This window comes from Gadus chalcogrammus, chromosome 16 (genome assembly GCF_026213295.1).
Source record: "Gadus chalcogrammus isolate NIFS_2021 chromosome 16, NIFS_Gcha_1.0, whole genome shotgun sequence".
NCBI classification, from domain to species: domain Eukaryota; kingdom Metazoa; phylum Chordata; class Actinopteri; order Gadiformes; family Gadidae; genus Gadus; species Gadus chalcogrammus.
The window spans coordinates 27,483,073-27,511,033 of NC_079427.1; the positions used below are offsets into that span (position 1 = coordinate 27,483,073).

At 42.4% G+C, this 27,961-nt stretch overlaps 1 protein-coding gene across 1 annotated transcript in view; it reads left to right on the top strand.

The window, feature by feature from the left end:
- ttn.1 (titin, tandem duplicate 1) overlaps nucleotides 1-27,961 on the top strand; it is a 253,662-nt gene that overhangs the window by 56,516 nt on the left and 169,185 nt on the right. Inside the window, exons 53-93 of the mRNA XM_056612257.1 lie at nucleotides 5,598-5,888; nucleotides 6,089-6,376; nucleotides 8,345-8,461; nucleotides 8,573-8,855; nucleotides 9,090-9,273; nucleotides 9,421-9,501; nucleotides 9,836-10,103; nucleotides 10,609-10,674; nucleotides 10,770-10,796; nucleotides 11,433-11,489; nucleotides 11,581-11,625; nucleotides 12,260-12,307; nucleotides 12,652-12,732; nucleotides 12,950-13,027; nucleotides 13,302-13,367; nucleotides 13,595-13,663; nucleotides 13,766-13,849; nucleotides 14,018-14,446; nucleotides 14,596-14,670; nucleotides 14,828-15,814; nucleotides 16,352-16,444; nucleotides 16,582-16,671; nucleotides 17,100-17,135; nucleotides 17,356-19,140; nucleotides 19,604-19,654; nucleotides 19,850-20,248; nucleotides 20,775-21,053; nucleotides 21,184-21,453; nucleotides 21,995-22,134; nucleotides 22,285-22,411; nucleotides 22,519-22,785; nucleotides 22,889-23,155; nucleotides 23,335-23,598; nucleotides 23,696-23,835; nucleotides 23,921-24,047; nucleotides 24,275-24,541; nucleotides 24,690-24,956; nucleotides 25,139-25,405; nucleotides 25,499-25,638; nucleotides 25,726-25,852; nucleotides 27,358-27,500. Of these exons, the coding sequence (XP_056468232.1) occupies nucleotides 5,598-5,888; nucleotides 6,089-6,376; nucleotides 8,345-8,461; nucleotides 8,573-8,855; nucleotides 9,090-9,273; nucleotides 9,421-9,501; nucleotides 9,836-10,103; nucleotides 10,609-10,674; nucleotides 10,770-10,796; nucleotides 11,433-11,489; nucleotides 11,581-11,625; nucleotides 12,260-12,307; nucleotides 12,652-12,732; nucleotides 12,950-13,027; nucleotides 13,302-13,367; nucleotides 13,595-13,663; nucleotides 13,766-13,849; nucleotides 14,018-14,446; nucleotides 14,596-14,670; nucleotides 14,828-15,814; nucleotides 16,352-16,444; nucleotides 16,582-16,671; nucleotides 17,100-17,135; nucleotides 17,356-19,140; nucleotides 19,604-19,654; nucleotides 19,850-20,248; nucleotides 20,775-21,053; nucleotides 21,184-21,453; nucleotides 21,995-22,134; nucleotides 22,285-22,411; nucleotides 22,519-22,785; nucleotides 22,889-23,155; nucleotides 23,335-23,598; nucleotides 23,696-23,835; nucleotides 23,921-24,047; nucleotides 24,275-24,541; nucleotides 24,690-24,956; nucleotides 25,139-25,405; nucleotides 25,499-25,638; nucleotides 25,726-25,852; nucleotides 27,358-27,500 (9,170 nt within the window). The remainder of the gene's footprint in view (nucleotides 1-5,597; nucleotides 5,889-6,088; nucleotides 6,377-8,344; nucleotides 8,462-8,572; nucleotides 8,856-9,089; nucleotides 9,274-9,420; nucleotides 9,502-9,835; nucleotides 10,104-10,608; nucleotides 10,675-10,769; nucleotides 10,797-11,432; nucleotides 11,490-11,580; nucleotides 11,626-12,259; nucleotides 12,308-12,651; nucleotides 12,733-12,949; nucleotides 13,028-13,301; nucleotides 13,368-13,594; nucleotides 13,664-13,765; nucleotides 13,850-14,017; nucleotides 14,447-14,595; nucleotides 14,671-14,827; nucleotides 15,815-16,351; nucleotides 16,445-16,581; nucleotides 16,672-17,099; nucleotides 17,136-17,355; nucleotides 19,141-19,603; nucleotides 19,655-19,849; nucleotides 20,249-20,774; nucleotides 21,054-21,183; nucleotides 21,454-21,994; nucleotides 22,135-22,284; nucleotides 22,412-22,518; nucleotides 22,786-22,888; nucleotides 23,156-23,334; nucleotides 23,599-23,695; nucleotides 23,836-23,920; nucleotides 24,048-24,274; nucleotides 24,542-24,689; nucleotides 24,957-25,138; nucleotides 25,406-25,498; nucleotides 25,639-25,725; nucleotides 25,853-27,357; nucleotides 27,501-27,961) is intronic.

Below are 27,961 nucleotides of genomic sequence, written 5' to 3' on the forward strand. Positions count from 1 at the left end.
ACCCGCGAACAGCTTTCTATTCCTGTGCTAACCTCCTTAGTCAATATCTCCATTTCTTCAGATGGTGCATGATAACCCTCATAAGCCTGCTTACAGAGAATAATGTAACTAGTCTCTTCAATACTTGAAACATAAAACAATCATTACTGTAAACAAAATCTTTAACAGCTAAGGAATCATTCCTTCAACATAACTCCTGAAGCACAATGATCAGAAGATGTTTCCCTTCTAATACTTGGAGGATTTTTCGGAGATACAGTTCACTGCATGTCTAAAATGGAACTGGTAGAGATCAACGACTAGTTGTCTTTGGCCTAGCCCCTAAGGATCCCGGTATAAGAACTCATTTATTTGTCTTGGCCTTTCATCGGATCAAAAAACAATGTTATAAGTCGATGAACTCTGAGCTTTTGGAAAATAACTTTAAACAGTGTAGGAGTTTTTACCTCTATTTTCTGTGTGTTAGAGAGGATCTGTGACAGAGATTTTGGAAAATATTGACGACATGGCCTCGAGTTTGTGCATGGCAATTTAAGGCAACCTAGTATTATTAATCATTACTACGCCTTGCAGAGGCATATAGATATATTGAGGTCAATACTTCTCAGGCCATATCTCCATCTGGAGTTTCAATGTAAACCTTCACTGAGCCTGAGAAATGGTGCATCTCAAGAAGAAGTTCAATACTCTCGATATGGTTCACCTTGTTTCTTCCTACTGACCTGGCATGCTTATCTTTACTCTTCCAATTGTTGCGCATTCCCTATGGACAGATGTTTAGTTATACAGACGGTGTGACGTGAAGATTTCTGAAACTCAAATGAACAAATAAGCTTTAAAAAATAACCGTGTGTGTGTGTGGACTACCCTTAGTAGCTGATTCTGGGCATGTTTTTTAGTCTCATAGAGAGAAAGTATTGCAGTCTGTGATAGGACCAAACCATTCCCTACTGTAGTAGTCTCAGGGTCAATGCTAACAAACGCCACACTGCTCATTAATACCTAACTAACTTGCTTCTCTCATCACTGCTTCTCACAGAGCCTGTTCATTTCATCAAGAAGTTGGAGGACACTCGCTTTTTAGTGGGTCAACCTCTGAAGTTAGTTTGCAAATACACTGGAAGCCAGAGGGTCCAGGTCACCTGGAAGAAAGACGACAAGTTGATCTGGGCGTCATACCAGTATAATGTCCAAACTACTGACTCCACCTGCTCTCTGGAGGTCCTTTACAGCGACCGCCCAGGAGCTGCAGGGAAATACTCCTGTGAAGTTTCTAATGAAGTTGGAAGTGATGTCTGTCACGCTCATGTCCGTCTAGGTAAAGGCAAAAGCACAAACCTGGCAAGAACTTTCCATTCCTCTGCTAACCTCCTCAGTAACTATCTACGTTTCCTTAGAATGTGTATGATATCCCTCATAAGCCAGTTTTCAGAGAATAATGCAACTATTCTCTTCAATGCTGGAAACAAGAATCAAACACTACTGTAAACATGACTTCCAACAGTTAGGGATTCTTTCCTTCAATGTAACGTCTGAAGCACAATGATCAGAAGATGTTCCCTTCCAATACGTGGAGGATTTTGTTGAGATACACTTCACTCAACGTCTAATACAACTACACAATTCCATACTGTAGTAGTCTCAGAGTTAATGCTGACTAACGCCATATTGCTCATTAATGCCTAACTAACCTTGCTTCTCTCCTCACTGCTTCTCACAGAGCCCGTTCGCTTCATCAAGAAGTTGGAAGACACTAGTTTTATAGTCGGTCAACCGCTGAAACTAGTGTGCAAGTACACTGGAAGCCAAAGGGTCCAAGTCACCTGGAAGAAAGACGACAAGTTAATCTGGGCGTCATACCAGTATAATGTCCTAACTACTGACTCCACCTGCTCTCTGGAGGTCCTCTACAGCGACCGCCCTGCAGCTGCAGGGATATACTCCTGTGAAATTGCTAATGAGGCTGGAAGTGATATCTGTCACGCTCATGTCAGTCTAGGTAAAGGCAAAAGCACTAACCTGCCAACAGCTTTCAATTCCTCTACTAACCTCCTCAGTAACTATTTCCGTTTCCTTAGAAGGTGCATGATATCCCTCATAAGCCTGCTTTCAGAGAGTAACACAAATAGCATTTTCAATACCTTGAAACATGAAACAATCATTACTGTAAATGGAATCTTTAAGAGTTGGGGAATCTTTCCTTCAATGTAATGATCAGAAGATCTTTCCCTTCTAATACTTGGAGGAATTTTGTGGAGATACACTTTCACTGCATGTCTAAAAGGGAACTGGTAGAGATCCTTGACTAGTTGTCCTTGGTCTAGCCCCTGAGGTTCCCGGTATTTGAACAAAAACACATTTTCAATGTGTTTTGGCCTTTCAGGGGTAATCAAACAATGTTTTAAGAAACTGATCTCTGAGCTTTTTGAAAATGCCTTCAAAGGTGTAGTACGAGTTTTGATCTCTGTTTTCTGTGGGTTAGAGGAGATCAGTGACAAAGAGCTTTTGGAAAATATTGACCTCATGTCCTCGAGTTTGTGCATGGCAATTTAAGGCAACTTCATATTATTAATCATTATTACATCCATATAGATATACTGAGACTAAATACTTCTAAGGCCATGTCGCCATCTGTGATTAAATGTAAACCTGCATTGAACCTTAGAAATGGTGTATCTCAAGAAGAGGTACAATACTCTCCATAATGTTTGTCTTGTTTCCCCCTACTGACCTGGCATGCTTATCGGTACTCTTCAAATTGTTACGCATTCCCTATGGACAGATATTTTGTAATACAGACAGTGTGACATGAAGATTTCGGAAAATTTTAAGGAACATTAAGCTTTCAAAAATAACTAAACTAAGCTTTCAAAAATAACTATGCTTGTTGACTACCCTTAGTAGGTGATTCTGGCCATGTCCTTGAATCTCCTATTTAGACAGTACAGCAGTCTCTGATAGTACCAAGCCATTCCATACTGTAGTAGGCTCAGGGTTAATGCTGGCTAACATCACATTGCTCAATAATACCTAACTAACCTTGCTTCTCTCATCAATGCTTTTCACAGAGCCCGCACGCTTCCTCAAGAAGTTTGAGGAGACTTTTTTCGTGGTCGGAGAACCTCTTAAACTAGTGTGCAAGTACGCTGGAAGCCCGAGGGTCCAAGTCACCTGGAAGAAAGATGACAAGTTGATCTGGGCTTCATACCAGTATACTGTCCTAACTACTGACTGCACCTGCTCTCTGGAGGTCCTTTACAGCGACCGCCCAGCAGCTATAGGGAAATACTCATGTGAAATATCGAATGAAGCTGGAAGTGATGTCTGTCACGCTCATGTCAGTTTAGGTAAATGCAAAAGCACAAACCTGCGAACAGTTTTCCATTCCTCTGCTAAGCTCCTCAGTCCTCATGATATCCCTCATAAGCCTGCTTCCAGAGAATAACACAACTAGTCTCTTTAATACTGGAAACACGAAACAATCATTACTTTAAACATGACCTCCAACAGTTGATGAAACTTTCCTTCAATGTAACGTCTAAAGAATTGTTGACGATCAGATGTTCATGTCTCTTCACCCCGTTGAGGATGTGTTCTGGAGTTACACTTCAATGCACATCTAAAACGGAACTGTGAGAGATCCTTGAATAATTGTCTTAGGCCTAATTTACATGTATCCCAGTATTAGAAAAAAAATCACACCTTGTTTTTGCTCTTTATCCAAAGTAAAAACATGAAGAAATAATCTTCTAAAAACAGCGTTAGTCCATGTGTGGACTAGACCTTAGAAGGTTTGCATCTTCCTTTTTTAGAGGGTTAGCAGTTTTGAGCATGAAGAAGCCATTCCATACTGTAGTAGTCTCAGGTGTAATGCTGATCAAAGCCACATTGCTCATTAATACCTAACTAACCTTGCTTCTCTCATCACTGCTTCTCACAGAAAACATGCGCTTCATCAAGAAGTTGGAGGACACTTGCTTTTTACTGGGCAAACCGCTGAAGCTAGTGTGCAAGTACACTGGAAGCAACAGGGTCCAAGTCACCTGGAAGAAAGACGACAAGTTGATCTGGGCGTCATACCAGTATAATGTCCTAACTACTGACTCCACCTCCTCTCTGGAGGTACTCTACAGTGACCGCCCAGCAGCTGCAGGGAAATACTCGTGTGAAATATCGAATGGCGTTGGAAGTGATGTCTGTCACGCTCATGTCCGTCTAGGTAAAGGCAAAAGCACTGACCTGCCAACAGCTTCCCGCTCGTCTGCTAACCTTCTCGGTAACCATCTACATTTCCTCAGATGGTGCTTGAAAACCATCATAAGCGTGCTTAAAAGAATAACTCAAATATTCTCTGCCATACCAGAAACATGAAACAATCATTACTGAAAACATGAGCTCCAAAGTGAAGTAATATTTCTTTCAGTGTAGTGTCTTTGGCAGGGCTCCTACACCTTTTGGTTCTTTGACCTGCTTTCTAAATGTTAAATATTTCTCCCACCCGGTGTACTTGTGGGAGGGGATGGAGGGCACGCAATGCAATTATTTTCTTCTTTGGCCATCGTTATTTGCCTGCTTCATCTAATCAAGTGGATGACAGTAATATTCTATACTTAGTTATGTATCTTAGTTATGTATAACACCAACCAGACAAATCTTCAAGCTCATGTTTACATCTTTTCTTTCATATGTGTCTGCATTGTTTTCAACTCGGCTAGATTTAGCGACTTTTGGCCATCGCTGGCGACGGAAAGCTACTGGTGGCGAATCTGGGAACTTTTTCTTGTGACTGGCGACTTTTTTTTCTGGGTTATCCCTCGTCTCTGCACTGCACACAGCTCTCTCTCTCTCTCCATTCCCAATCCCAATCCCTTTTGCTTGCTGCTTTCATTGTTTCCAACGAGTTCCGCCTTCTTCACCCGGATAAACCTTGCATGCAAAGGATGCGTGGTGGCGTCACAAATGACGTCATCATGCAAACCAGCGAGTTCCAGCGACTTTTCTGATAACCAACAGTACGATGTATGCAAATGAGGCAAGGTTACGTCACATTTGACGTCATTACAACACTGTTTGCCTGGCACCTCTCCTGTTCAGACAGACCTGTCTGAACAGCCGTTTATCTAATACGGAGCAGGTTTGATACGGGGCGGATTTATACAATGACTGTGCTGAGGAGCGCCCTATGTTGAGACATTGTCATCAACAACCAGTATGGCTGCACTGATGTGCCACACAGTTGATTCATTGTAGTTCCATCCAATTGAAAACAGACGTTTTGGTCTGTGTCAGTGGATAATCCAAAATAACCTGAGAGGCTCCAGACTAATACTCATTTGTGAATTGGTCTGGCGAAGTCAAGCTAGTATAACGAATCTATCCACCATAACAAAGAGCTTTGATTACGTTCCCTGATCTCTGAACCATATATGGTCATGACTAAAATGACTAAATATGGATGTTTGGACAGGCATCATGTAGAGTGAAAAAACGATAATAGAACATATTCTATTCTATTATACTTTAGGATTTTGAATTTAATTTGATGGATTATTTCTAAATGTCTGTGGTTAAATGATGCTACTTTCCTTCACTAACAGAAAGTAAAGTTCCTCCGAGCTTCACCAAGAGGCCTGCCGAATCCATGGAGGATACAGTGGGTAAGGTGGTGAAGATGGAGGCTCGATTGTCTGGCTCCCAGCCCATCAGCGTCTCCTGGTTTAAGGATGGTAGTCAGATCCACAGCTCTGACAAACATGACGTCAGCCTCAGGAACAACACAGCCCTTCTCGCAATAAAAGACACCTTGGTCTTTGACCAGGGTCGTTATTCTTGTGAGGCAACCAATGAGGCTGGAAAAGAGTCCTTCCAGGTTTCCCTTACTATCTCAGGTGTGTATGTGTTCAAATTGAATACAGTAGGGTTTCACTCTCATATCATCTTTATTATTTAATGTAAGACTTACTCTCCTCCTCTCTTTACTGTTGTAACCTTCTTCAATCTACCTTATTAACGGTTTTTTTTAAGATTTTTTTAAGGAAAAACACAGTCCTTGACACTGATATGCAGTTTTTGTAAAATAATCTTCCAGAGGCTGCAAAGAAGCCTGTATTTGACATCCCTCTCAAATCGGAGACGGTGAAAGAGGGCGACAAGCTTAGCCTTACCTGCCACGTCTGTGGCTCTCCTCCACTGAAGATCCAGTGGATGAAGGATAGAAAGGAGCTGAAATCCAGTGGGAACACCAGGATTACTTTAGTGGATGGTACAGCAAGCCTGGAAACCAGCAAAGTGTCCAAGGCTGAAGCAGGAGATTATCTGTGCAAGGCCAGCAATGCTGAGGGCAGTGAGTTCTGCAAGTCCAAGGTCACTGTGAAAGGTAAACCCATTTGAATACAGGTACTTCTTCGATAATATGTTATGATGGACATTGCATTTTATTTTTTGTCCAGCTCTTTTAACATCCACACGTTGGAGACCATTTCAACATAATTAGGTGTTTGAGGTTCACAACTGTTGTGGTTCTTAGACTTTATTCTTTCTTTCTTTCTTTCTTTCTTATTCTCCACAAATCTTGGGATCCTACTCCTTCCACAACCTAGAGACTCCATTCCACTTTTAAAATGTTCAGGTTAGCTTGGAATCACGCACTACTGTTCAGATTATATTAATATTTTCAACTTTTTAAGATATTCAAAAGTTACTAATTTAAAATATATTTTTCCCATTCTCTGACACTTCAACTACTTCAGACTTCTTAACTTGGTCAACCATAACTTGGTCCGTTTTCAACCGTTAACCCTTTCGTTGAAACATTTAACAAATAAACACACTTTGATCTTCAAATATATGATATAAGATTTTCAATATCATTTGGACTTTTTCAGAATCAACAGTTTGATGTCAAACCCTATTCACGTTTGTATATTTTCAGTTGGTCTCATTGTCGTCCGTTGAGGCTAGAGCGTGAGCATTCCTCGTGCTATAGCCCAAGACGGCTATCAAAAAAGCTGAATGATTAGATGAGAAGAGATATATTCAAACTTTATCACTTTAGCTATTTGTTTAACTTTTTGTTTAACTACATTCTTTAAATGGTGTACATGTTTACATTCTCTACTCCATTTAGACTCTGTTCAAATCTTTGCACTTGAATTCAGCCATTCAACATTTATTTACATTTTTAACTATGGGGCTTTATTAAAACATATTTTCAACCTCACTTTGCACTACAGCACTCACCACATTTTCTGCAGGAAATGCTTTTTCTAGTTGAAACTGCTGTTTAAGGCGTTATGAAGCCTTGTCTTCTAATCAGGTGCATTCTAATTTTGTGCATCAGAGTAGGACTGTCTGCATCTTGGGAAACATGATTCATTGAGAATACCTGGTATAATATGATTCAATAATGTCATGACTGCCACCCTGATATCTGAATGTACTGATATCTGTACAAACCTATGCATTTAATAATTCGGCTTCAGTCTCATTAAAAATAATATTGAATTACTTTTGCTTGCAGGCCAAAGGATTCTACTTTCCATTAAACCTAGGTGCTGCTTCAGTGAATCAGTCATATTTTTAGCTTGTTTTCTAAATTACCTTTACTTAAGATTTGAAAAATTCTACTTCAGAAACCAGCTTGTCTTATACAAATGTATTTAGGGCTGCACGATTATTGCCAAAATGATTATCACGATTATTTTTCATCAATATTGATATCACGATTATTTACCACGATTATTCATTGAAAAAATAATCTTTCGAATTTCTTCCACCCCCTTGTGGTAGGAGCCACACACTGTGCTCAGCGGCAAATTGCCGCCAGGCCACGCCCCCCCCCCCCCCCCCCCCCCCCCCGTTTTCACGCTTCGCGCCGCACTCACGCAGTCGCAGACAGGTGTACAGGGAGCGCTTGGTTTGCTTTGCAGCGGAGGTAGAGCGTTTACTGCATGGGCGGGGCTCGTTTCTTTTTTCGTTTTCTTTTTTTTGCGGATGCATTATTTAAAATTTAAAATTTAAAATTAAAAAAAAAAAAAATAATAATAATTATTATTTAAAATGTAAAAAAAATATCGCGAAAATATCGCGAGAACACTACGTGTCATCGTGGGACACCAATATCGTCATCGCGATAAAAATTCGATATATTGTGCAGCCCTGGAGGTGAAAAGAAAGGGTATGTATATTTGGTAGTTTAACCATGCATTCATCTGTGAAACCTCCACTAATAATATCACCAGTTGTACTCCTTGCTTCATAATGATATAACTTGTATTGATTGCAGTGTGATCCTATTTGAATGGTTCTTCAATGCTAGTATTTACTGATGACAATACTCCATCAGACAAAGGGACTAAGGCTGAACCTAGCGAGGCGGCAGCAGCTGCTGGAACTTCTCCAACAAAGCGTCTGGATAACCTCTTCTTCATCGAGGAGCCCAAGAGTGTCTCTGTCGCAGAGAGTGAGTAATTTCTAATGTTTGTCAGAAGCAATCTGACAAACAATCTGACAACACCTGTCAATAAAGGTGATGAAGGTTTTGAGACTATTGTTTGTTGTCTGTGTGTTGCAGAGGGCACTGCTACCTTTATCGCCAAGGTTGGAGGTGATCCCATTCCCAATGTGAAATGGATGAAGGGGAAGTGGAGGCAGATCACCCCTGGTGGTCGTATCTCTGTGGAACACAAAGGGCAGGAGGCCAAGCTGGAGATCAGAGAAGTGACCAAGTCTGACTCTGGCCAGTACAGATGTGTGGCCTCCAGCAAACGCGGAGAGATTGAATGCAGTACAGACATGGAGGTCAACAAGAAGGAAGAGGCGGAAGGAGTTGGGGACTTTAGGGCCAAGCTCAAGAAGTAGGTGTTCATAAACACAGAGATTTATGCAGCCATGTTTCATCAGGTGTCATTAAGGCCATGTACAGTGGATGACTTGTGGAGGTGGGGAGTCCTCAATCTCCACCTCCTCTAGTGCTTTTTCTTGTCATGCGTCTCATGGTTGGGCAGGCTGGGTTTCTGCACTCAGTGAAGTGTGGCCATCACATGGGCCGCTACATGGGACAATATGAATGAATCAGTTTGTCTCCATAGGACTCCATCCAAGACGAAGAGTCCAAAGAAAGAGGGAGAGGTTGATATCGTTGAGCTACTGAGAGGTCATGACCCCAAAGATTATGAGAAGATTCTCCTCGACCATGACATCCACGACTACCGGGCAATTCTTGAGGCTATTTCTTTCTTGAAGAAAGAGAAAGAGGATGAGACAGGAAAAGTGGTGCGTAATAAACTGAGATCACAAAAAACACTTCTAATGCCACAAGGAACACATTTATGTTCTAGATGTTTGTCCTTGGTTTGATGGACAACAATCTACAGTAAAGGAGCAGACCTGAATCTGAAAGGTGTATCTTCTGTCCTACAGGAAGTGGAGCGCGGAGGCCGAGTAGACGAAGAGGACATGGCTAGACTCATCCAGCAGTTGGAGGGCCGCGCTGGCACAGAGGTACCGGTGGTCGTCTCCTCCGTCTCATCAGTCCCATAGAACATCAGATACACCAGTCTTATGCAAACATCAGATACATCAGTCTTATACAAACATCAGATACACCTGTCTCATACAAACATCAGATAGACCAGTTTTGTACAAAAACAGATACACCAGACTAATACAAACATCATATATACCAGGCTCTTCTGGCTCAGATTACAATGTGTTTTAGTTCGGGTTGATTGATCAAATGTCCTCTATTTAGTGCTTTTAAAATGGCTGGCACGTTTCAAGGACTGAATTGAATAATTGTCGATGCATTCATCATTAATCCTGTGTTGGTTTGCAGCCTGTCTCTGTGTTAAAAGACATCAGTGACCAGACCACTGCTGAGAAGCAGGTGGCCACCTTTGAGTGCCAGGTCACCATCAACTACCCTGAGATCACCCTGTCCTGGTACAAGGGCACCCAAAAGCTGGACAACAGTGACAAGTATGACATTAGTGTGGTAGGGGATCGCCACTACCTCAGAATCAAGAAGTGCAGTGATAAGGACCAGGGCGACTACCGCGTGGTGTGTGGCCCTCATATCTCCAACGCCAGACTCACCGTCACCGGTAAGTCGCCATGCAGTAAAGGGTCCTGTGTTGTATTGTAATTTTCATCACCTTCCACTGTTCTTCAGTTCTTCTTTGGCTTTGGTTTCCCACAAGCTGCCTCTCAGAACCAGCGACCTCTACCGTTGAATCATGTGATTTAGATGCTTTATCTGTGTTCTTTGGGTTTTGTAGTATGTTCTCCCTTGTGTTCTCCTTGTTGTCTTTATTTCCACACTTCAAACGGTTATAATGTCAAATCTTCTTAATATTGAGGTTAAATGTAGTACATAAAACATTGTCAAATGTTGCTACATGCTCTATTTTACCCCGTTTTTTAATTTACCAAAATCACTTCAACAAACGGATCTCAAGCATTGATGTGAAAGAGAAGCATTCTGCGACCTTTGAGTGCGAGTTGTCTTTTGATAATGCCCCCGTAGCTTGGTAAAAGGACACATGGGAGTCCTTTCTTCTTCAGGCGTGTATACTATAATACTCTATTGCTTCTTTGGCTTGTTCTCAGTGGTAGCGAGTGTGGACACACTGGGAGAGACCAAGAGCTCAGCAGAGCTCTCCCTTTCAGGCAAAGGTCCGTATGTCACAGCTGCTTCATAGTTGTGCAGTGATATTGAATATGTAATTCAATTATCTGGTTGTTAAACTTGATACCTTGTCCTCTTACAGAAATTGGTTTGGGACAGGTTCCCTATGGTGAGTAGATATTAATTTGAAGTGTTTCAATGCAATCTTAATACCTTTCTGTAAAACAAAACTGTAGCATAATCTTTACATTTTATTAAATAGAAAATGTTTCAGTTCAAACTAATATTTCCTGAAGTTTCAGCCATTAGCTAAAATTGAGTTTATCTCCCAACATACCAGTAAATGAAGTGAAGGTAAACTTCCCAAAAATAGATAAAACAAAATGGATTTTATCTAAATCTTTAAATGGGTAACACTCTACAATAAGGGTTTACTAATTAATCATTAATTGACCTTAGTTAATGGAGTAATTAGCATTATTATATAGCAATAGCATAGGGGTAAGGGGAAGTGAGTTAGAGGTAGGTTGTTGATTGTAAATCAGTTATTGTGAGTTTGAGGAACTCTGGTTCAATTGTATTATCAATTTATACAAAAGTTTACATTAATACCATAACCTTAGTTAAAATGTACACTATTAGGAAACATGAACATCATTAGTAAAATATTTCTAGATCATTAGTCAACTGTTATTACACTGTTAATTAATGATTATCACTGAATCATCTAATGTCATCATCTAAGTTCCTTAATGGTTCATCAATGTACCATTATAAAGTAATTTATGTATGGATACATCTCTAGATATCCAAGACAAAACAATTCGAGTACAAGAAACATCATCTCAGTTTACTTACACGGGTAAGACTAAACATTAGTAATATCAATCATATTATCTCCAACTGAAATGGGACTTTTGAAGTTCACAAATGTTTGACGTTTCTACCTAAAGATTCGTCTGAGTTCTATCACTACGAAGAGAAAACGGAAGTAAAAGGTACAAATCCTTTACTCTGTATATTCTATAATCATATCTATAATGATTTAATAATCCTTGGATTCATGCCTGTTAATTCTAAATTAATTTAAAACCTGTTCTGTCAACTTCATCATCATCGTCTTCACCCTCCATCCTTAATACTTAATCCCAAAAACTTAAACAAAATAATAAAAATATTCTCAACTCATGATTTACCCCATTGAGTCATCGCTTTTAACCCTATCTGCGGAAAGAGCTCCTTTTGCACACGGGAAGTTGTCCTCTAACACCACAGCTAATCAGAGCTTCAGCACTGAAGAAAAAGCCATTTATTTTCAGTATTCTTCAACCTCAGTCACACAGGGCTGGAACTCATCTTCTCATTCTCATCTTTCATTCTAAACCCTGTCATGTCTCTAGCCTGCTGCCTATCTGTCTGTCTGTGGTCTACATCACTTTGATTTTGATCTCATTTGTCTGAGTTGTATTCTCATTCCTAAATGTTTTTTTATGGATATCAATGTTATTTGTACCATTGTGTGATGTATATTGTCTGATATGTGGGTGTTTCAAAAGGCCTATAGTTTGAGGTCCTAAGAAGTGGAGATCCTATGTGTGGGTTTTTTCTAAGATGACTTTCTTCCCTCAGCAGAAGAAAGGAAACCAGTTATAGAACGTGTTGAGAAGACACGAGTCAAAGGTACAGCTCTACCGGTTATCCATGCTAGCGTAGTGAACTAAACAACCTGCCACTCGTGCTTCTAGGCTTGTTTCCATGTAGACCTGCAGGCCTCCTTCTGTAGGACGTACAGCACTGCTTTCTGTTTGTGTGCTGAATGTGTTTGTGATCCACGTCTATGGAACAATTAGCAGCAGGTGTGGGCTGAATTATTATTGGCTGTTTCACACTGTTTCAAACAAAGGCTTCTTTGTTCTGTTCAATGCTTTTCATTCTGCTTTACAGCAACTCTTTCAGCTCTTTTAAACCTAGACTCACTTTAACCAAATGTTATCTAGAATCTAATGGTCAAACTATCATTAAAGTTCCTGAAGCTGACCGCAGACCAGAGGAGAAACTCTCTGTAGCCCAGCCTCCTGTCCCTGTAGCACCGCCCCCTGTTCAAGGTATTCATATACATCTTTCTGCATTGTAAAATTCTGTCATTGTACTATTCTGAGTCTGTGTGGTGCGTCATGTAGACAGGTTCATTCTGCCATGCTTTTTGTTTCTCAGTTTCTTCCAATATTTCTTCCATTCTTGAACCTTTCTTGTGTTGAAGTCGAAATTCAGTGATGTTATGTGTGTCATTGCCTAGTTGAACTCGTTGAAAATGTTTTTAAGTACCTGAAATCAAGAAGCCTGAACCCCAAGTGAGCCCTGTTCCTTCGCGCAGAGAAGAGGAAACTGCATTCCCAGAAGGTAACATTACGGTATATTCCATATTCTTGGGATAGATACATTATCCAGCACACTTCAAGATCACAGTTTGCTATTGAAATTCAAATTATTCTTATCCACTCTTTACATTACATCTTGTAATGGTTCTATCTTGTCATTAATATTGTCACTGCCTAGAGTGAATCACTGTTGTACTGTTAGTAAACAATGCCTATTGTGCATTGGATTCTTTCTTCTTGCTTTCTTTTCTTTCGCTCTGATACTAATGTATTGTCTATTGTTCCTGTGGTGAAAGTCCCTGTGGCTCAGCCATCTGCCACCAAGGTCCACACTCCTAAAGCTCCTCCCATTACTGCCAAAGGTACTGCAGAGTTGATCTTACATTCTTCATCACATCTCTTGATGTTATCTGTTGTGTTTAGGAATGTGACAAAATGTAACAATGTAGTATATGTATTTTTTTTGTTTCCTAAATGTCTAATGCCAAGCACTCTTGAGTGTGATTCCTCAAATGTGCAGTGACATGTGTCGAATGTGTCAGTAATAAGTTAGCATTAAACGTGTGTTAAATGTTTCCTTAAAACCCAGTACCTAAGGAACCTGTTCAAACAATCACTCCTAAGCTTACCACACCAAAAGAACAAGTTCCTTCTGGAGGTATTTAAGTCTGTTAAGTACCTATTCTTTCTTCATTAAGTTTAACACTGTCTCAGCCAGTAGGTTGGACAACATGTTTAATGTTGGATCTATTTGATGTAGTTGTTCCCAGACCAGTGGAACCAGTTGTTGATCGACCTGCCTCCAAGGTTACTCTGCCCATGAAAGATGTACCCCTACCTCAAGGTACTGCAAAGATGCTGTGATGCTTCCCTTTCTGGTCTTGTTCTAAGTTCTCTTCCAGAAGAGTTATCTGCTTCTTCTGCCTCTTTTTCATGTGCAGTTCTTATGAAATTGCACTCAGTGTGGGTTTACTTATAGCATCATATTCATAAACAATTATTTTTTCTTAAGTCTCAGAACCCAGAAAACAATGTGACCCACAACCTCCAAGCCGACCCCAGAAACCCCCATCAGAAGCTTTAAAAACAGGAGCTGATGTTAAACCTGATGCTGATCAGGCTCGGCCAGAACCGCTTTCTACTTTTAAAGTTCCAGAGCCACTGGCTCAGAAGCCACAGCAAGCCATGCCAGAAACAATAGCACCTGTTTCAGAAGAAACCAAGCTTGTTCCCAGGAGGCCCAGAGAGGAAACAAGCATTGTTCCTCAGCCAACAGAGCTGACCCAAAAGGCTTCTACATTTGTTCCATTCAGCCCAGAGGCCAGAACAGAACAAGTATCCAATAAGACTACAGAAATACCTAAACCAGCAGCAGTGGAACCAAAGCCACTATGTAAAGCTCCTGATAAGTCAAAACAAATCACAGAAAAACCTCAAGAAGGTAAATATGAGTTGAAATTTGATTCATATTAACTCATAGCCTCTTAACTTCTTTATCTTTCCTCTTCATATCTTTCTCATTCTTGCAATATTGTGTCTGTCTGTCATGAATATTTACTGTTTGCTTTGATGTTTGATGGATTAAAACAGTCAAACCGAAGGAATTACCACAGGATAAATCTGGAGTAGATAAACCACAACTGGATAAGAGAACGCCCACCACAGGTATGCTTTGAACCAAACACTTTTCTGCAAGAAGTTCTGATAGTCTAGTGCTTCTAGATTACAATACAATTGCTGAAATGTGTGTTTTGTTGATTGTGTTGCGTCTTCAACTTTGTCACCGTTCTATGGTGTTTAAAATCTTGGTTGTATTCTTAAGATGCTCACCTTCTGATGAAGACTGAGCAGGAAGCAAGAATAAGAGCTGAACAGAGGAAGAACGTATCCACAGAAGAAAGGAGGATTTATCTGGAGAAGAGTTCCAGTGAGCTGAATAGTCTGACAGAATTCAGATCCACTTCAGAGGAAGTGGGGTCATGTGATCACAGGAAGGAACCAATTAGAAGTGAGATGAGAAAAAAAACGGTGGCAGTAACAGATGAGGTTAGCACAGAGTACAGGGAAATACATAAAATACACAGCATTGAAGGTACCGTGGCCAAACCAAAGGAAAAACTTTACGAAGACATCAGACCTGCTGCCAAAGATGTAAAAGGTTTATCTGCTAAGTCTGTGAGTCCTCCTCAAATCAAGAAGGACTTAGCAACACCAAGTTCCTCACACCATTCTCCACTTAGCCAGTCTACAACAGCTAGTCCACCTAGCCAGTCTCCATTAGCTAGACAGTCTCCAACAGATAGTCCACCTAGCCAGTCTCCAACGGCTAGTCCATCTCACCAGTCCCCGCCTAGCCACTCCCTTCCCAAGAGAGAAGTACTGATACCTGAGAAAACAGCAGAACCACCAATTCCAATATTATCAAGTAGAGTGGAAATCTCTTGTGAGAAGGCTATTTCACTGGAAAAGAGGGTTGATCAAAGACATGTGTGTCAACAAACTGAGAGATCCATTACTGCTCTTCCAGTGGAAGATTTGATCCTATTCAAAAAACCTTCTACCCATGACGCCACAGCCGTTAAGATGCCACAAGCAACTAAGATGGTCCTTCAAAGGAAACAAGTTGACTCTGTTGGAGATAAGCAAGCTCCCAGAGCAAGGCAGTCTATGGGTGAATCAAGAGCAGTTTCTCCGAAACAAGAGACACCCGTAGAACAACAACATCCCACACCTAAATCTTCCCCACAAAGGCAAGACAGCAAGAAAACAAAGCAATTGGAGAACATCGAAGAGCCAAAGCAAATGAAAGGTATTCAGCAATCAATTAAAGAACAATTCACACTCTTATGATCTTATGATCAACCTGTCCAACGCTTTTAATGGAGAGATGTTATTCTACATCGCACTCTTGCCACACTTTCATCTGCTTTTAATCGTGTGTGTCTCAAGACACAAGAGTTCTTGATTAGCACCTCTTGATTAGCAGAAAATTTGCATTTGTGTGTAAATTGAACTCATCTTGGTGTTCATCTCTTCTGTATGCTTTGTGAACACCAGGAACATTGAACTTTATTTGAGTAGCACACTCTTGTCTGTTCAATGAATTCACGTTGTGCGTTATTGTGTCTTGTATTGTCATGTAATCACAAGGACTTCAAAGTATTCAGGAAACCACTTGCATTATTTGGGATCCCATTTATTCCTCATGATGGTCACTTTTTCTTTTGACACAGAGAATCCTGAAAGGTGTCTTTCTATTGTGTCCTAATGTTTGTGCATTATTTGTGTATTTGGTCGAAAAGCTTGTTGCTTTCTTTGTCTTGATATTGCACCTTATATTCCAAAGTGCCTCCTCAAGAAGAGAAGAAACCTTCAGAACCAGCAGCAAAGCCTGCTCCTACTCCTCCTCCTCTTTCAGTCACGGTGGATGCTCCTCCAGGTAGTTTGTTTGGTAGTTTGTGTTGTTGAGGTTTTGTTTGTCAGACATTCTGTTGGTAGTATCATAGCATACATGTCTCTCCAGTCTTTAAAGCTTGTGATACACGGCAGACATGTGACTGAGTTGATTTCTTGTAGCTAAAGCCTATCCCGTGGAGAAGATAAAGGCTGCCCGGGTGGAGAAGAAAAGTCCCCCACCCGCAACCATGGAGAACTCTCCTCCTGAAGGTACCATCTCTTGGCATCTATTCTTCTGTCTGTTGCTCGGCTGAAGCACCTCTTAAAATCCTCTTCCTGCATTGTCACATTTAGACAATATTATAATACTGTTATTATATATTATAATACATGTTCCATCAAATCGATACCCGAAGCTTTAGTTTCATGTCTTTTATTAATTAACAATGCTTGGTTAAATATGTGTGTAAAGATTTTTCTTTTTGTATTTTATGTATATGTGAAGATTTTTTATGTTCTTATAGTATGTATCTTATAGTTTGAAATATAAGGTACATTAAGGTGAAGTTGAATGGAAGGTAATTCTTTAAGAATGAGTTTTCCAACTCTCAACCCTATTTACTATGCCTGTCTATCCCCCTCTTCCTTTGTTTGTACTGTTGTCTGTACTCATGTTCCCAATTCTTAAATTTTTGCAGACAAGGGGCCTGTCACAACACCAGGACCAACTAAAGGTATTGAAATTTACAGTTTAAAAAAACCTATGACCTATTTACTTAATTGACAACTAAATTGTCATATATCTGGCAGTTTTGTATGATTTTCTAGTTGGCATTTCAAAGTTAATTTGTGTTATTGCAAATGAGCTCTTGGTTCTAAGTCTATTGATTCTCAGAAAAAAAAAGGAAATGTGTCAACAATTCTGTAAAAACATATTTACTATCTTAAACACAGCTCCGTGTAGTAAACCAAAGGATAAGATTCCTGTTAAGGAGGCAAAGTATTCAGATACATCAAAGTTAAAGAAAAAAGTCCCACAATTGCCAAAAGAGGAGGATCCTGTCCCTGAAATGATCAAACTAAAGAAAATTCCGGTGCCAAGTAAACCCCAAGAATCTGATAAGGAAAACCTAAGGTCTAAAGTGGAGGTAACCAGGCGTCCTGACTCAGAACCCATAGCTCATGCACGTCATCATAGAGATCATCCTGAGATGAAAGAGAAGGCGGGAGAAGTCTTTTCAGCACAAGAAGAAGGGTCTGAACGGGGCCATTCTGAGGCACCTGAAATCACTGGGGCAGAAGAGGAGAATAATAGATGGACAAGTACCCCTAAAGTCTCGATGGAGGTAGAGCCTGAACCAGACCTTGCGAAAAAGAAAATTAAAAAGTTGTCAAAAGATGAAGAGGAGGAAGAAATGGTTAAATTGAAACCCATTAAAAAGCATGTGAAACCAGAGGTGACCGAGCCCCCCCAAGCTACCAAAGACAGTGGTTCAAGTAAAGATATTGAGGCCAGACCACGGAGGACAGCTGGGACCGTCCAGATCGATGAACCCACTGTTAGGAAACCAGAGGTTGAACCAGCAGTTACCGATGGAACTGCTGATGCTGTCAGCAAACCAGGAGATGAAGAATCACCGCCACCTGCAACCAGGACCAGGAGGACTCCCGATGCCCAGGTGGACCAGGAGGTGTTCACACTTAAGAAGCTGCTTGATAAAATTCCCAAAGCAAGAGAACAAGATGCTGACAAGCCTCCAACAAAAGTTAAGGTTACTGCCGTACCAGATAAAGAAAAAGGGCAGATTGCATTAAAACATTTAACCAAGATCCCAAAGGATGACGAAAAACTAACAACACCTCAATTACCTGATAAGAAACAATTAGCAGAGCCCACCGAACAGCAGCACAGGGATAGTCCTGTCAGTAGTGAAAAGGAGAAGGGCGTTAAGCCAGCCAAGTCCATCAAACATCCAAGTCCTCCTGGAGCAGAACCCCCAGCAACCAAAGAACAGCCCCTGCTGAAAGCAGCTGGAAAAACTGGAGAAGGAATTCAACAAAAGCTTCAAGCAGTTGGGAAGAAAGGTTTGGAAATTAAAAAGACTCCATCACCAACAGCAGTTAAAGAAATGCAAAAAGAGGAGGGACTTTTCAAGCTAGTTGAGCAGCTCAAGAAGTTTGAGTTGAAAAAGACCCCGACACCCAAAGTTGATAAACCAATGCCTGAAGAGGTGGAATCACTTCTAATTGATAGAAAACTAAGTGGTTCAAAAGAAATCAGGATCCCGAAAACAGTTTCCCCAAAAGATTCAGTTGAGGCTGTGGCTCTCAAAACAGTTCCCAGGAAACCCTCCCCAGAAGAGGAGAAGGCTGGAGAGGGAGTGAAGCCCAGCAAAGGGAAGGTCCCCATGTCCAAGGAGGTTTCTCCAGGATCCGTGAAGTTCCCCATGTCCAAGGAGGTTTCTCCTGGATCTGTGAGGGTCCCCATGTCCAAGGAGGTTTATCCTGGATCTGTGAAGGTCCCCATGTTCAAGGAGGTTTCTCCTGGATCTGTGCAGCTGAGGAAGGTCCCTACTCAGCTGGAGGAGGAGGTATTTGGAGAGGAGTACGAGGGACAGCCAGACGAGGGGAAAGATAATGAGGAGGTTTGGGGCTGGGAGATGGTGCCCATAGAGGAATGTGAAGATAGAGAAGAGGAGGGGTTTGTTGAAACCCCAGGCATGCCTGGAGCTAAACGAGGTGAGAAGGAACATCCCTCCTGATGCCCGGAGCCTCATCACTTCCTCACCCATTCTAATCATCTGACCCATCTGTGACCAATGGCGCCATCCAACCCATTCATTTCTTTACCTCTTTACAATCAACTCATCCATCATTCATCATCCATGATCTTCATTGTTAGTGTCAATCATTCTGATTCTTGATTTGGAGTTCTGTAATCTTCCTGAAATCCCATTCTATCATCCACATCATCATCATCATCATGCTTTTTCTGTATGTTCATCTTTGTATGTACATATTTGTTTGTTGCCACCATCATCCTCATAACTGTATTTTCTACATCTTCATCTTTGTTTTCAATGTGTTAAATGTATGTTTCTCAGTGAAAAAAATCTTTGATTATGTGTTTCCGTTTAGTCTGGTCCTGTGTCCAACTATCTTGAGTGTTGAATGAAACCTCACACTCTTGTTTTGTGTCCAGATGGAAGGCCAGCTGAAGAGCTTCCTAAAGGCAGAGGCCGAGGACTTGGGGGTGAGGTTATACTCTTATCTCAGACTAGATCACATTTTATACTCTTACTTTACTCTTCGGTGTGTCAGTTGTTGATGACACTTCTTCTCTCTCCTTCTTAACTCTCAGATCTTAGATCTATTATTCTGTTTCATTTCCTCACTGTGTTTTTCATGAATGAATGATCATTTTCAGAATTGTTTTCTGCCATTTCAGCCAAGCAGACCCCATCTCCTGGTGATGGAGGCCGAGGCAGGGGCCTGAAGCCTGGGGGAAAGGGCCCGTCCCCACCAGATGAGCCCTTCGCAGGATTCAAGCTCAAAGCTGTTCCTCTGAAGTTCATCAAAAAGCTTCAAAACATTGTGTTGACAGAGGCAGAGTCTATTGGCTCATCTGCTGTATTTGAGTGTGATGTTTCCCCCTCTACTGCCATTGCTTCCTGGATGAAGGATGGAAGCAACATTCGCGAAAGCCCCAAACACAAATTCACTGCAGATGGTAAAGACCGCAAGTTGAACATTATTGATGTGCAGCTTTCTGATGCTGGTGAATACACGTGCGTGCTCAAGAATGCCGGAAAGGAAATATCGTGCACAGCCAAGCTCATTGTTGAAGGTATGTTCATTTTTGTTTATCCAGCCCAGATAATTGAATGGGTCTGTACGTTTTTTAGGTGAAACAGCAGCACACATTCGTTCTAAGAAACATAGGCAAATGTTAAATTACGCAATTAGGTTTTTACTATGACGGGGCCTAGATTTAGCCAAAAGAATACCCAATAGAACATCCAGTCCTGAGTGTATGTGAATTGCCTGTGTCCGATGTTGTGTCCAGAGGCTGACTACAGATAAGGATGTGCTCAAAGCTCTCCTTCTGTGAGATAAGTTATTTTTAACGCACAAGAGATACATTGCTTTAGATCCCCTATTAATAAGAGGGACAATAACGTTACGCTAATTGATTTCTCATTATCTCATATTCCAAGACCAAGCTAAGACATATTAATTGTTACAAACCGTTTTATTGGCTAGATTAAAATGTATTTCAAGATTAGAGAACATGTGTCTCTCCTTAGTCTCTTGTAGATTGTAGAAGCAGAGAAGTTGAAATGCAGTTCAAATCTTTGCTGTTCTTCCGTCAGAGCTTCCAGTGAAATGGATCAAGGAGCTGGAGCCCGATACATCCTGCATCAAAAGTCAGCCCATGTACCTGATCTGTGAGCTGAACAAAGAGAGGGACGTGGTCTGGAAGAGGAACGGAGCGCCCCTCAACAGTAAGGCTGGCAAGATCGCCATTAACATCATTGGTCTGCAGCACGCTGTGACCGTCCAGAACACCACCGAGGAGGATGCCGGCCTTTACACTTGTGAGGTGGCCAATCAACCAGAAGTAAAAACTTCAACTGCTGTTAAGATCATTGGTGAGTATAAGCAAGAATTAAAGATGTAGGTGACATAGATTGTGTTTGATTATGATACTGCACAAAACTCTTGATTGATCACTTAATTTTTATTAATTAAGTGATCAATTAATTTTATTGCCCTTTTCAGAAATCATCAAGGACTGGCTGGTGAAGCCTCTAAGAGACCAGCATGTGAAACCCAGGTCTAAGGCCACATTCAAGTGCGAGCTGTTTAAGGACACTCCCAACGTGAAGTGGTTTAAAGGAGATGAGGAGATGGCTCCGTCTGATAAGGTGGAGCTGAAGAAAGATGGAAAGGACATGAGTCTCACCATCAACAACTGCCAGCCTAGTGATGTTGCAGAGTACACCATTGCGGTGGAAGATCGTAGATATGCAGCCAAACTCACCCTGGGAGGTCGGTTTCAGAGAAAAACACACATCCACATGTTTAAAGGGGCACTGGTAGGATTTCATGGCATCTAGCGGTGAGAGTGGAGATTGCAACCGCCCTCCCGCCTTACTTTCCACCAATGTAGGAAAAGCAATAGTGGCATATAGGCCTCCTGGCATGTAAGATATGAGTAGCTACTTACTTTATTATGTCATCTTCTACGACAGCATCGAGGGGCATAGCCAAATGGTCCATGATGAGGTAGATAGCAATTATGCATCCTCTTTAGAGCCATGCTGGGCTACTATCAAAACGAGCAGTGCAACTGCACGTTTCGGCATAATTTAAGAGGACCGACTCTCTATGCAGATAAACTATTAACTAAAGCTTATTCTAAGGTGACGATTATTTTGATTATTATTATACACTTATTGAAACATACTTCCTTCCTTCTGCTGGATGCCACTAAAGAAAACACTGCACCTTTAAAAGAACAGTATGTCTGCATATTATTGCGTAAGTTGTACACTGTATTGTCTGATGTTGACATTGTGTTTTAATGCAGAGCGCGAGGCGGAGGTCCTGAAGCCACTCTCTAATGTGGAGGTGACCGAAAAGGAACAAGCTAACTTTGAAACGGAGATCTCCGAGGATGATGTGGTTGGAGAATGGAAGCTGAGAGGCCAAGTCCTGAGCAGGACGCCGGTAACACTCTCAATGCACAAAGCTTTACTTCGGATTCACTGCCTCTTAGAACCATTGAAGATGATTCATTGATCACTTATTTATCATCATATGGTAAGAAGACCATATGATGAACCGTATTTATCATGCTCATCGGTTCATTTTCATTAGACATGTGACATCCGGGCGGAGGGCCGAAAGCGTTTCCTGACCCTGAAGAACGTTCAGTTGGACCAGGCCGGGGAGGTGTCTTACCAGGCTCTCAATGCCGTCACCAGCTCCATGCTCACCGTCAAAGGTAGGCTCCTTTTCCTCATGTTCTTCCTCATCCTGCTGTTTATGACATGGGTGTTTCAACAGCTCTGCTCCTGCTGTGAATAACCAATGATAATTCATACCTCCCAGAAATCCAAATGGGCTTTGTTCTCCCACTGGAGGATGTTTCTGTGCATGAAAAGAAACAGGCTAAGTTTGAATGCATCATCACAAAGGAGGTGTCAAAGGTCATGTGGTTCAGACGGTCTGACATCATCACCCCGAGTCCCAAATATGAACTTATTGACGATGGAAAGAAACACATGCTGATCATAAACAGCTGTGAGATTGATGATGAATCCCAGTATTCTATTGAAGTGTTGGACCAAAAGTCCTGCGCTCAGCTCACTGTGGAAGGTATGTATGGGATAGCAGCCAAGGTGGATCTTAACCCCTCATTCTCTTTGCTGCTCGGAGTCTGGCCTTACACCAACCTGTCTGCTAACCTCCTGTATTCCAGGAATGAGGCTCAAATTGACCAAGCCCCTTCAGAACCAAACCCAAAAGGAAGGTTGCACGGCAATCTTTGAGTTGAAGCTGAGTCACGAGAACGTGCCAGTGGTTTGGTACCGTAATGAAGTAAAACTTCATGTGAGCAGAACAGTGCTCACCTATGTTGACGGAGTGAAACACAGTCTAGAAATGAGGATGCTCAGTCTAGACGACACTTGCCAGATTAAGGCAGAGGCCAAAGGCATTAACTCAATGGCAAAACTGACGGTCATAGGTAATGCACATCTTACTTCCATGTCTTCTGACTCATATCTCCAAAGATATTTTCTTCTCTGCAGTGCTTCCGTGTTCCTTTCCCACAGAGACTGTACCGACTGAGTGGGTGATCAGATTGTACACTGTAGTTCCCCACCAGAGAGCTTCAGCCAACAGTTTGAATGTATCTTGTTGCAGAGGGAGATGCTCTGTTCACCGTCAAGCTCCAGGACTACACAGCGACGGAGAAGGATGAGGTGACGCTGGACTGTGAACTCAGCAAAGATGTCCCTGTGATGTGGTACCACAACGAGAAGGAGCTCATCACATCCAAGATGGTGCTGATGAAATCTGAGGGGTTGCGTAGAGTTCTGGTCTTGAAGAAGGTGGAGGAAAAAGATAAAGGACAATATGCATGTGACTGTGGAACAGACAAGACCACGGCTAAAGTTATTATTGAAGGTAAATCCATCTCATGGAAATATTTCACTGACCCCCCACTACAGTAAGGACACTTTCATGTTTTACATTTGTATGTTTGTTTATCTTTCCTCTGTAGCTCGTGACATCAAGGTGGTGCGTCCTCTGTATGGGGTGGAGGTGTTTGATGAGGAGACGGCTCGTTTTGAGGTGGAGATCTCGGAGGATGACGTCCATGGCCAGTGGAAACTGAACGGAGAAGTCCTCAGCGCTTCTTCTGTGAGTTATCCAACCAGGTGATTAAAATTAATATATCTGGGTGTTAGAATACCTGTTGAAAGAATCCGTTCTTTGTGTGTTGCAGGATGTTGAAATCGTTGAGGAGGGAGGCAAGCACACTCTGATCTTATACAACTGTAAGGTCCTCCAGACAGGAGAGGTGTCGTACAGCGCTGCCAATGCCAAGTGCTCTGCTAACCTGAAAGTGAAGGGTGAGATTACACTTCTCACAGGCTCACATTAACACTTCCAAAACTTGTGTCAACTTTAACAGCAGTACATACTTGGCTAATATTAGAACATAAAAAAAACAACGAAAGGGTCATCATGACAAATAGGTCCAGTTGCAAGGATACCTGGTCCACAGCAGTCTGGCTCAAAATCTCAACCTCAAGTATTTTCCTGATTGGTAATTGTATTGTGAAACCTTTATTCCCAGAACTCCCCCTGAACTTCACCACGCCACTGAGCGATGTGCTCGTCTACGAGAAGGACGAGGCCCGGTTCGAGGTGGAGGTGTCCAGGGCATCCAAGACCACCAGATGGTTGAAGGGAACTCAGGAGCTGGAGAATAATGAGAAGTACGAGATCATCCAAGAGGCCAACATGCACATGCTGGTGATAAAGTCTGCTGCCTATGAAGACGAGGCCAAGTACATGTTTGAGGCTGAAGACAAGCGCACATCGGCCAAACTTGTCATACAAGGTACAAGTCATTTCTAGATATACGCTAATAAAAGACCACAACAATTTATAATGTCAGAATAAAAACGTTCATATTGTACCTGTGTTCTCCATTATTTGGTTGTAGTTCAAACCGTAGACTGATTATTGATCTTGCATTGTTCTGTCAGGTATCCGACTGGAGTTTTTGAAACCGATTAAAGACGTGACTGTGAAGGAGCGTGAGACCGCAGAGTTCAGCATCGAACTCTCCCATGAGAAGATCCAGGTCTCTTGGTACAAGAACGATGTCCGCCTGCACCCCAGCAAGGTGGTCCACATGTCGGACCAGGCCAAGACCCACACCCTGGCCTTCAAGGAAGTGACCATCGATGACACCTCCCTGATCAGGGTGGAGGCCATGGGCAAGACAGCCTCAGCCATGCTCACTGTCATTGGTTGGTACTTGTCTTATCCTCACCAAACCTGATGTTTAGATATATAGTGATAATGCCAGTGTTGTTCTATAAAGAGTATTTGGGATTTTGGCTAGTATCAAGTACATTTGATCAAGAAGTTTGGAAGATTGGGTTTTCAAATGCGTCAACATCTATACATGATGTTTTGTGATTTATTGCAGAGGGAGACTTGTACTTCACCACCAAGCTGCAGAACTACACAGCTGTGGAGAAGGATGATGTTTCTCTGGTCTGTGAACTCAGTAAGTCTGTAGCAGAGGTCAAATGGTTCAAGGATGGGAAAGAAATAATTCCCTCCAAGACAATTTCTGTCAGAGCCGATGGCAAAAAGCGCATCTTGACAGTGAAGAAGGCATCTAAGGCCAACATCGGGGCGTACACCTGCGACTGTGGCTCGGACAAAACCATCGCTAACCTCAACATTGAAGGTAAGATCAGACTAACACCCAAGTTATTTATTTTGATTTTCAAAATATTTCAGTGTCTCACTAAATGCTTTCGCATTTCGCATCTCCCTGCAGAACGCGACATCAAGGTGGCACGTCCGCTGTACAGCGTGGAGGTCACAGAGACAGAGACGGCTAAGTTTGAAACAGAGATCTCGGAGGCGGATGTGCATGGAAACTGGAAGCTCAAGGGAGAACCACTCCACCAGTCCAACGTGAGTGGTATTGGAGGATTGTATTGCCCAATGAAGGCCCTGTTAGAACTACGGAGCCCTAGAAGCTTTGTTTGTTATTGCTGCTAGGACGTGGAGATCAAGGAGGAAGGCACCAAACACATGCTTGTCCTCTTCAACGTCCGCATGGATATGGCCGGAGGAGTGGACTTCTCTGCAGCTAATGCTAAATCTACGGCCCAGCTCAGAGTCAAAGGTATGGTCATAAAAAAGGCACTAGACTATGAATAGTATTGTATGACATGAATTAGGGGTGCAACGGTACACGTATTTGTACCAAACCGTCACGGTACAGGCACTTACAGAGGTGTACCGCGGTTCGTAAATGTGGCATACATAGTTAATATGGCGAATGTAAAGGCTTCTTTTGCGATGAGGAATTTAAAACTTGAATGCGGAGTTCCACCCAGACCGTATAGCCAAAGTATACTACTCTTGGCGCGTTTCCACTGCAGGGTGCGGAACGGATCGGATCGCAAAGGTGCGGATCGGGTCGCGTTTCCACCGCCAAAAGTGGGCGTGACCCGGACTTAGCCGTACCCGTTTTGGCCAGTTTCGGCCTCGTTTTCAGGACTCCTCCGTTGGGGTACTGAAAACGAAACAAGACGCCTGAAAGGGTCCCGGGAAATTCTAGCTACACACCCCCTCCTTCTTTACAATTAACATGTCGCGTAAAACACTTGCTTGGGCGAACAAGGAGGTGGAGACGTTCGTCTGCATTCTTGGGGAGGAAGACGTTGTTTACGAAGCTGCCGCGGCGATCGACATCCGGCCTACCACAAAGGGTACTGTCGGCAGTGGAAACGCGACCTCGGAACTGAGCTGGGCTATACCGCCCCCTCCCTGCCGCACCTTTGCGATCCGATCCGTTCCGCACCCTGCAGTGGAAACGCGGCAAGGTGCAAAGTAAAACCAGAGAAGTGATTCAGGAAATGATTTTTGAGGACCAATCACAGCCCTTGCCGTCTCCGTTGCGTCGACCAATAGGTCCATGGCCTCGACGGATAGTTAAAAAATATCGGATGCGCACGTTAGCTACGCAGAGGGTCTCCGACAGGCTCTCCGGCTATGGAGAGGGCTCTCCGTGTCTATGTACAGCACTTTAACATGCACACGCATTTGAAAAGGCACCATCCAGGTGTTACTATCACCGTTGCTGTGAAAAAATAATTAGCTGTGCAAACCCAGCTCACAACACTATTTCAACAACCCTTCTGGGAATTCAGAAAAGCAAATGCCATAACCAAGTTTATTGGTGTTTTAATTGCTGCTTATCTACGGGTTGAGAAACAAGCAGTTTTTTTTTATTCTCCCCTTCACTATTAACCGTACCGTACCGTGACTTATAAACCAAGGTACGTACCGTACCGTGACTTTTGTGTACCTTTACACCCCTAATATGAATGTAGAATTAATTATTTTCTGAGACAACTTCATAGTCAAGTCTATCCAGATTAGAATGCAGCTGTAACAGACTGTTACAGGTTTTGGGTTATTGTGGTCTTATCTCAAGTGGCCTGAGAGACTCCTCTCCCAACAACAAAGTGATAGGGGCTGGGTCTGGGGGCTGGGTCTGGGGGTCTGGGGGCTGGGTCTGGGTTTGGGGGGCTGGGTCTGGGGGCTGGGTCTGGGTTTGGGGGCTTGGTCTGGGTCTGGGGGTTTGATCTGGGGAACTGACCATCTCTGGTATCTCCTCTTCAGCCCGCAGTATCTGTTTGAGCAGACCTCTGAAGGACGTGACCGTGACCGCTGGAGAGACCGCCACCTTTGAGTGTGAGCTGTCCTACGAGGGCATCCCCGTGGAGTGGTTCCTGGGGGGGCAGAAGATGGAAGCCAGCAGCCGGGTGAGTAGAGAACCACTGGTTTACAACACTAGTGCTACTACACACTGGTTTAAAACACTAGTGCTACTACACACTGGTTTAAAACAATAGTGCTACTAAACACTGGTTTATAACACTAGTCCTACTACACACTGGTTTGAAACACTAGTGCTACTACACACTGGTTTACAACATGATTCATACTACACACTGGCACACAGCACTAGTCCTACTACACACTTGTTTGCAAAACTAGTCCTACTACTCACTGGTTTACAACACTAGTGCAACTACACACTGTTTGACAACACTAGTGCTACTACACACTGGTACACAATACGAGTCCTACTACACAGTGGTACAGACAAATGTATAGTCATATATAACACCACATAGGTCTACACCCCAGTTTTGTACAAAGAATGCTGTTGAAGTATCTCAACAAGCTGACTACAGATAAGGATAACCTCAAAGCTCTCCTA